Source organism: Nicotiana tabacum, chromosome 22, assembly GCF_000715075.1.
Source record: "Nicotiana tabacum cultivar K326 chromosome 22, ASM71507v2, whole genome shotgun sequence".
In the NCBI taxonomy this organism is placed as follows: Eukaryota; Viridiplantae; Streptophyta; class Magnoliopsida; order Solanales; family Solanaceae; genus Nicotiana; species Nicotiana tabacum.
The window spans coordinates 33545994-33555968 of record NC_134101.1 but is presented as its reverse complement, the minus strand read 5'-3'; the positions used below and the strand labels follow the sequence as shown (position 1 = coordinate 33555968).

The window sequence follows — 9975 nt, the reverse complement described above, 5'->3', positions numbered from 1 at the left end:
TATATGTAATTTCACCAAATAAGTAAATTCCAAGAAAAAAAATTCTAACTAAATTCACATCAACCAAATCTCTAGGTAATTCCCAAGGTAAGAAAATTTACAGGTAAATCCCCAAGAAACTATCCCTAACTAAATTAGTAGCACTAATATCCACAGGTAATTCCCCAGCTAAGATAATCCCCAGATAAATCTCCAGCTAAATCCGCAACAATAATATCCCCAGGTAATTTCCCAAATAAGCAAATCCCCAGATAAATCCCCAAGAAAGTATCCCAACTAAAGTCGCATGTAGAGTTACCTAGGGATTTTCCTTCGGATTAACATAGGAATTTTTTTCCATTTTCTTTATTTGCTTACCTGCGGATTTTCCTATGGAAATGTACTTGCCGATTTATTCTGCGGGTAATTCCCAGGTAATACTTTGGCGCATAATGACGCCGAAGTTACCTACAGATTTTCCTAAGAAAATATTTATCGCAGGTAAAATATTTTAACTTAGGAGATCTAATGTTTCCCATGAAAATTCGCAGGTATTATCTGCAAATAAAATCCCCAGGTAAAATCGTCATGTAATTAGCACTTTTCTTGTAGTGTTATTTTAGGATCAAATTAATTTACTTGTTTAGAAACCACGTATAAATTCAACTTGTCTCCATCTCAAGCTTTCTTTTTTGTTGCTTGTTCTCCGGCCGGGGACTCCAAGAAGAAACACTCGCACCAAAAGCAGGCCCGGAGTCGCCTATTTGTGAAAAAGCCTTTTGCAGCAGCCTTGCTGCATCAGCAGGATCAGCCAAAAACACCCTCCTCGGGGATGACAACTGAGCCCTGGGGTAGACCTATATTCAGCGGGAGAAAAGAATCAAACAAATTCCTTATAAGAAAAGGTAAAGACAAGATGAGTTCGACTTACCATGATTTTTGGTCTTCCACCCGTATTTCAGGGACAACTCTTTCCACGTGCGGGTTTCGGGCGTAGTAACGTCCAAATTTTTCTGAACCTATTGGTCCAGGCTCTCAACCCTAGGGGGAACCCATCGAGTCACTGAGAGAAGTAAAGAAATAAAAGTCAATAATGATGAGGAATAGTCTTTATCAGAAGAAAAAACAAACAATATACTTACGAGTGCGGTTCTATAATCCGGAAAAGACGGAGCCGAGCCCGGGATGATGTCACTGGTGGCGACTAAAATGAATCGTTCCATCCATCCACGGTCGTTATCATTATCCATGCTGGATAGCAGTGCATAGTGGCCTTGCTTACTGAAGTTAATCATTCCCCCACGGAAGATCTTGGGGAATAGAGGTTCATCACATGAGCTAGGGATAGCTCCTCTGGCACAGGCGCCGAAGGCAAGCAATCGTCCTCCACACGGAAGGACTCACTTGTGACAAACACACCTGGTAGCGGAGGCAGAACTCCACAATGACGGAGTCAAGCTCTCCACTCGGACAAAACGTCCTCAAAGTGAAGGGATACGTATAGAAATACGTAAAATCCTTTTTGGGTAAGGTTACCCGCTCCGCCAGATCAGGAGTGATAATGTCTAAATCCTGACAATGGCAATCTTCCTTCACAGCAGGAATACTGGAAGGACATTTGGAAGAAGGGTATCTGCCAACGACCCATGTAAGAGGGTTAGTAGAAGAAAATTTCTCTTCTAAAGTTTTAGTTGTGACGAGACTTCTGGGGATGATGGTGCTCACTGTAGGAGGAGCAGCTTCATCGGCTTTGCTTTTGTTCTTTGAAGAACTAAAATTTTTAGAGGAAGAAGTCATTCTGCATTAGAGAAGAAGGAAAAGCTTTTCTCTTATGAAGAAAATTAAAGAAAGGTTGAAGAACAAAGTACAAGTCGAATGAAGAGAGTTTGAGAGAGTTTGGAGAATTGTGAGATGTGAATAAAGGAGGTTGATACGTATAAGTAAAAGTTTAGGCAACTAAACTCGTGGCCATAATTACCTCGATACCCGACAAAAGTTATGCTGAATCATGGGATGACCATGGTCGGGACATTAAATGCAGAGAGATGTGCGTCTAATCAACTATCAGAAGCTTTTCAGAGGGGGTCAGTAAAATTTCCGCCAAAAAGAATGTTTCTACCAACTTTCCGGTGACACAAAGTTATGCCACTAGAAAACATGGGGACTATCTGTATAGGATAAAATATGTTATATTAAATGATCGCATAATGAAGTGACACGTGGAGCCGAAGGCAGAGGATAGCTGAAATTCGAAGACAACTATTCTGTGAGCTGTCACACCTCTTTTTGAGATGAGTGAGAAAAAAATCAAGCATGGTCAAAAATTAGGTGCTCACATCTGTTACCGGAGAGAATGATACTCATAAAGATGAAATAAATGCCTAACACTCGGTAGCATTTAATGAAGAATATTCTACAGCATTAAGTACAGTGCCCGTTACAAAAAATAGGGCATTCATGCCCGCTATTACACATTCTTCAATGGCCCTCATAATTGACATTAAATAAGGGCTTGATCCTAGGACCTTGTTCCCTAGGTGCAACTATAAATAGTGAGCTCTATTATCATTGTAAGGGACACGAATTTTCTGGCAAAGATACGTTACGCTCTATTCAAAGCTTAATATAATCTTATCTTCTTACTTTTTGATTTCATTGTTGTTGTACCCAGAAGCCCTGCTCCCGGAACTATTATTTCTGCTATTTTGTCTCCATCTCAAGGCTAAGTATTGCATATCTATATAATTCATCTATTATTTCAGGATCAAATCAATTTACTTGTTTGAAAACCACGTATAAATTCAATTGTATCGTTTTACGGGTAAACAATATGGTACACCAACAAGTAATTAATTAAGTGTGCTGTTTCTTCAATATCTATACATAGTTTAGAGCTAATTAACGCAACTAATTGTATAGTAACTCTAGTAATCCATTTAGGAATAATACAAACAATTATGTATACATATATAGTCGTTTAATTAATTACTTTCCATAACTCCAAAAGTCCATCTCTCCACGCAGCGGAAGGTGATTGATTTGATTCATAGAAGAAGAAGAAGCAACATTTGCATCCTCAACAAGCCGATCATTAATCATTCCCCACTGATCATTATTCATATTCTGATGAGAACTAGCTACCTCCAAACCGGACTCACAAGGTGCAGACTGCTGAGAAGTAGGAAGAGGTCCAGATGAGAAGTCCTGAGGATGATGATATCCCAATGACATGAAGTTTTGTGCTAATTGAATATTATTATTGTGTGAATTATACTCATGTGGAAAAGTAGCAGCAACTGCAGTAGGAATATGGGAATAGTTTAAGCCATGGTCATGGCCGTGTTGTTGGTGTTGTAGTAGATATGGGCTATCTTTGTGTGTGAAGTTGGTTCGAGGTTGGTGGATTGAGGTGTTGTTTAGTAGATCTGATGAGGCTGCGCTACCTTCATTATTATTTCCAATTACTTTGAATAGGTTCTTCTTCTTGAATACCCTGCAAATCACCCATCCATCCTCCTGTACATTTACAATAGTACTACTAACAATTTAGAAGAACTTCTGATGCTTTCTTATAATCATGATATTTAAAAGATAATTACTTCATTTTAATACGGTAAGAACCTAGAATAAATTGTAAGTAATAACCGGCTTCTGTAAGAACTCAAATTATACTGATGGTGTAACAAAAATGTTTACATATAGGTCGTTTGATAGGGTTTATAAGAGTAATATTGCATATGATAGTATTAGTAATGCTGGAATTATTTTTTATCGACTGTTTGATTTGGTACATTTTGCATAATACTTTTTGAAGAAAATAATTGTTTATAAAATACCCTCCACATTTTTATGGAAAGGATTTGAAAAAGGCTTTGAAATGACAGTTCTATCTTTTATATGCTTATACATAAAATCATGGTATTATTAATGTTATGGTTTAATTTGTTATTACCCGCAAGTTCATCTTCTTTGATAGGATATTAGATTAGTCAGCAATCCAAGTTCCAGCTGGTTCTCAAACTTCAGAGGTGGCCTTACTTCCTTTTTAAAGCAAACATGTGGACATAAAAAAGAATGAAATTGATAGAATAGAGGAAGATTAATGTGCAGCTGATTCTATACCAGCCGATTCAATTGTTCAGCTACTTCGAAAAAATTCTCCAATCACCCGAAAGCAGCGGCGAGGCGGACATTGATTTTGCAGAAAGGCTGGCTGCCTTGCAGGGTCGCTTGCCTAGTTCACCGGTACTAGGCTATGAGAGGCTCAACATCGGGTCCAATGTAAAGCAAGCCTTGCGAATGATGGTGGCTCCATACGGGTAGACGTAGGCCCTGAAACCATAACAAAGACAAGACAATTACAGGGAGGACGTACGTGTTCTCGGGCGAGTGCGGACTCGGTTAGTATACAAGATCATCAATATATATAAAAATAGTACTGAATATAGTGTATAATTAATACATGTATTAGTAAGATTGAAAAACGTCGACCACTAAGTGTATATAACTTTAATATTGTAATGATCCTAGTATATTGTTTCATTTAGTAGCCTCTTGCGTCGTTCAAGAATTCCGCTGAGTCATAATTATGGATAACAAATTCCTAAGCAAGCAAGATGGAAATTTTCTTGACAGTCTCTGATTTTGTGGTAAAAAGTCGATCGTCAAGATAGTCACTAATTAATTGAATTGTTATTAGTATCGTTTAATTACTTTGACTTTCATGCACATGATTGCATGCATGTATGCCACATGCATGCTTATTTTAGTCGCCTTATAAATTATTCTTTCTAAGAAAACTTTTCTTTTATTTGTAATCCCTTGAATTAGAGAAGGAACTAGGATTTCGAGTTTAAAGATTTTTTTATTAAGTTTTAAATAAATTATTCATACATAATATGTGAATTTTTTAACACGATTACAGGGACAACTATTGAATTCACCGAACCCATAATCAGAACTGTAACGCCGCCGGGTTTGGGAAGAAAGGGAGATGAAGCAATCACTTACACTTGAATTTTCGTCGGAATCTTCAAGCCTATACTCATGCATGATCCAATCAGTCTTTTGGCCATGTGGAGCTCTTCCTCGGTAAAACACTAGGGTTTTCCTCATACCAATCTTCTTCAATGTCCAACTTATGCATTTTTCCCTGCCTGTTGCCTTCCAAAATCCAGCATTTGTTGCTCGGTTTGTTCTTGAACCTGTGGGATACTTCCTATCCTTGTGGCTGAAAAAGTACCATTCATTCTGCGGTGTTGATCCAATCTTGCACCTCTCTGTACAAGAAACGCTGTATGAAAATCTTACTTACAATAATATAAGATTTGCTTAAACTTAATTTCCCCTTATTACGTACATCAGCACAATAATAACTAAGAAATCTTGAATTGTTACTAGCACAACTACATAAACGCGCCCAAGTAGGAGTAGTATATATAAGAGTGATCTCTCCGATCCTTGAATTAATATGTCCTTATTAACAACAGGCTACAGAAGGAATATGCTGGTTAATAGACTTATATATAATGTGATGTTGGTAGTTAATTTTTTCTTAGTAAAATAAATTTTAGACTTTTCAGCGAGTGTAAAAAGATATTTTGTGTGTGGTTTGCGAGCTATTGCACAATAAGTATATTACCCAGTGCGCACCCGAACAGTAGCGGCTTCGAGTTTCTTGGCAATTCTCCAAAAAAAAAAAAATTAAATTCATGTTATTCTTACTGATCAAAAACAAATAATTAAAAACGCATATGTTCATCCAAAAGTTTGAGCGGTTAATTAGAGAAATCACTCTTCTAATAACTGAATTATACTATGTCTCAATGGACAAAAAATATACAAGCTATGTCTTAACACAAGCGAAATATGTTTCTCGTTGATAACCAAAGTAGTAAAATCTGTTGAGAGTAGCTTCACTAAATAGTAAATACTAACACTATATACACGTTACGTACCTTGCAATTCCCAAGGCTCAATCTTATTCAAGTCGACTTCTCTGATAACCTCCATGTCAAATTTCTGAAATGAAAGTTTCTTCTTCAAGTAGTAATGAAGAAGCTCTTCGTCTGTTGGATGAAACCTAAACCCCGGCGGAACACCACCTGATGAAGCCATATGCGAAACTCTACTCCGATCCTTAATTGCGGCCACAGTTGACCCCAAGAAATTAAACGAATTTAATGATCTTTTAATTTGCACTCTCTCGCTGTAGCTTTCTTTCTTTAATTTGATTGAAATGGGGCTCTTATATATATATCCTCTTGTCTCAACTGTCAACGAGGTATTGTAAGGAGAGAAAGTTGACGGCCGATGACGCCGCCGGCGCTAACTCTTAAAGCTAAAGTAAATTGCAAGTTACAATAGCACGTACTGGGACTCAAAATATTTAAGATGGTTCATCCCTATTCCTGTAACCCCACCCCACCACCCACCTCTATGCGCACGCGCATATGAGAGGTTGAATTATGGACACATTAATTTACCAGTTCAAATTATATATTATGTATCTGTTGAAGCATATAACTTAGCTTGTTTTATTTTCAAAATTACAAATTCCATATTTACACTACTAGAAATCCGGTAAAAACTGACCAACTTTGGTCGGTAATGGCCAATAACTGTCCAAAACGCGACCATTTACGTGTGGACGGTATTTTAGAGGTCGGAAAGGAATACCGACCAAAGTTGGTCGGAAATTACCGACCAACCTTGGTCGGTATACTCTACACCACCATCTGACACTTTAATAGGATTACCGACCTAAATTGGTCGGAATATTATTTTATTAATTTAACGTAACCGACCAAGCTTGGTCGGTGTATTAAATTTATTAATTTTTTGTACCGACCAACGTTGGTCGGTATTGAAAGATATTTTTTTTAAATTATTAAAATTTAAAAAAATCGACCAACTTTGGTCGGAAAACTGGACTGGGTAGGCAGAAAACCGACCAAAGTTGGTCGGTAATGTTGAATTTTGGGAATTCATTGTACATTAACCAACCAAAATTGGTCGGTAAACTGCAATTTAATTTTTTTTTTTTAGTAACTCACTAAGGTTGGTCGGTTTTCTGGGTTTAATTTTAGCAGAAAATGCCTGATTTGGTAGCTACACCACCTGCCAAATCAAAACAACATACCAATACCCCCAATTTAACTCTAACAGCCACCAAATCACCACAAATCCAACCAAAAACCCAACAACTACGACAATAACAACCAAACATCCAATTAATACTTTAAAACTAACAAATTAAAGTTCAATTGAACATAAAAATCCAAAACCAAGTGAAAAATAATTACAACAAAGTTCAAAATTGTTCAATCTAATTCAAAACTGGTTCTATTAGTCTAGTTCAAAGTATTTAAAAATATTGATCAAGGGGTGTTTTGTATAACATCATCAACACCGTCTGATGAACTTTCATCTACAAGACGGTATAGAGAACGGTCTTGTGAAGAACAGGAAAAACGATCACGGGGAGGACGGAAGGAACGATCACGTGGAGGTCGAGCCTCTGGCGATGACTCACGAGACCGGGGCAAAGGAAAAGCTTCAGTAGATAGGAGAGTTCTGATATGAGCTTGCATACCAAGGAATTGAGCATCTCTAAGCCTTTCTCTTTCCTTGGACGCTTCTAGCTCGGCTGTAAGCTTTGTCACTGTCTCCCGCATAGCCGAGAGGCTCTCCCTATTAAGTTCCTCGCCTTGTGAGGAAGTCCCTATTCCTTGCATTCCACACCTATAGCGATGAAATTTTTTCGTAGGAAGCCCGTATACCTTTCCATTTTGGACCTCCAACAGCTTCCAACCATATTCTTTCAGCATCCTCGTCCGAAGGTTGGCTTGGCTCGCCCGATTCACCAAATGGATGACTACGATTGAATTCCTCCATGTTACTTCGGTAGTGACCCTACATTATTTTAAATTAAATTAGTATTTAAAAATTCTTATAAAAGTAAATTATAATACTTAAAGAAAATTGAAAAGCTTACATATGCAGTCTCTGCCCGGTCCTCGACCCACCTATCTCCATCCCCCTCCTTCTTCTTTTTAACAATATATGTCTCCTTGAATAGCTCATCATGACTCATTGGACGCCCATACTTTTTTTCCTGAAAATAAATTAATTTAGTTAATAAATAGAATTGATATTGTCACGACTCGAAATTCCCACCTTCGGGACCGTGATGACGCCTAACATTTCACTTGCTAGACAAGCCAACGTTAGAATAATATAATTCATTTTAAAATAATTTTTAAATTTATTAATAACAAAAACACAATTTGCGGAAGTAAAGTCTGAAATGTAGTGAATAATCCATAAAAATAACGAAGTCTAAATACCATCCCAGAATTGGTGTCACAAGTGCACGAGCTTCTAGAATAATACAAATAAAGGTCTAAATAAAATAAAGCAGTTTGGAAGCAAACACACAACTAAAGTAAAGTAGACAGGGACTTTAGAACTGCGGACGCCGTGCAGTTATACCTCAAGTCTCCTCTGAGTAGCTGAAATCCGAGCAAGTCTATGGTACGCCGCTGGGACCAACTCCGAAATCTGCACAAGAAGTGCAGAGTGTAGTATCAGTACAACCGACCCCATGTACCGGTAAGTGCTGAGCCTAACCTCAACGAAGTAGTGACGAGGCTAAGGCAGGTCACTTACATTAACCTGCACGCAATATTAGTAACAACAATAAATAATAAAAATAAATCGGTTAACTCATTTATAATAATTGAAGCCAACTCAGCAGTCATAACCCATTATTATTTCAACCAATTTTCATTGCAGCGTATAAACCGCTCCCACAATATATTCATTTTCAATCCTCTCATATATTTATTTGTAATCAACTATATATAGACTTTTAAATAAGTCTGTTGCGGCGTGCAATCCGATCCCCCAATATTGACTTTTAAATAAGTCTATTACGGCGTGCAATCCGATCCCCCAATATTGACTTTTAAATAAGTCTATTGCGGCGTGCAATCCGATCCCCCAATATTGATATATTTACTTTCATTTCCGTTGTGGCGTGGCTAAGGCAGGTCACTTACATTAACCTGCACGCAATATTAGTAACAACAATAAATAATAAAAATAAATCGGTTAACTCATTTATAATAATTGAAGCCAACTCAGCAGTCATAACCCATTATTATTTCAACCAATTTTCATTGCAGCGTATAAACCGCTCCCACAATATATTCATTTTCAATCCTCTCATATATTTATTTGTAATCAACTATATATAGAATTTTAAATAAGTCTGTTGCGGCGTGCAATCCGGTCCTCCAATATTGACTTTTAAATAAGTCTATTGCGGCGTGCAATCCGATCCCCCAATATTGACTTTTTAAATAAGTCTATTGCGGCGTGCATATATATATATATATATATATATATATATATATATATTATTTTCATTTCCGTTGCGGCGTGCAACCCGCTCCTCCAATATAATCATTTCAATCAATTCTGTTGCGGCGTGCAACCCGCTCCTCCAATATATCTATTTATCAATTCTTATAAAAGAAATTGCCCCAATAAATGCAATAATTAATATAAAATCTTTAAGACAACAAGCACACAATAATTATGATTTAATTATGAAACAAACAATGACAAATAGCAATTTATTATGGAAATCATAGAGAAAATAGGCAGTTTAATATTTAATATGCTAAATGTCAAGTAACAGTTAAGACACATAAATCAAATAATATGTAATAATTATTGCAGGAATTTAAGAATTAATATTTGACAAAGAATAAGAGAGAAATAATTATTATAACAATTAATTCGTGTCTTAGAATAATTTATGATTTTCAAATAATTATGCAAATAATTTATTTGACGACGTATAGACACTCGTCACCTCGCCTATACGTCGTTCTCATGCATTTCACATAACAAATAAATTAAGGTTCTATTCCCTCAAGTTAAGGTTAACCACGACACTTGCCTTGCTTTGCAGATTTCAATCAATTA

The 9975-nt window shown here is 36.8% G+C and overlaps 1 protein-coding gene across 1 annotated transcript; it reads right to left on the bottom strand.

The window, feature by feature from the left end:
* Window positions 1–2778: 2778 nt before the first annotated feature.
* LOC107786564 (protein BEARSKIN2-like) lies at window positions 2779–6215 on the bottom strand. Its single transcript, XM_075244466.1, has 3 exons — window positions 5937–6215; window positions 4990–5258; window positions 2779–3495 (listed from the first exon to the last, which is right to left on the bottom strand). The coding sequence occupies exons 1-3, from the start codon at window positions 6094–6096 to the stop codon at window positions 2965–2967; spliced, it is 960 nt and encodes a 319-aa protein (XP_075100567.1). The 5' UTR covers window positions 6097–6215; the 3' UTR covers window positions 2779–2964.
* Between the last annotated feature and the right edge of the window lie 3760 nt (window positions 6216–9975).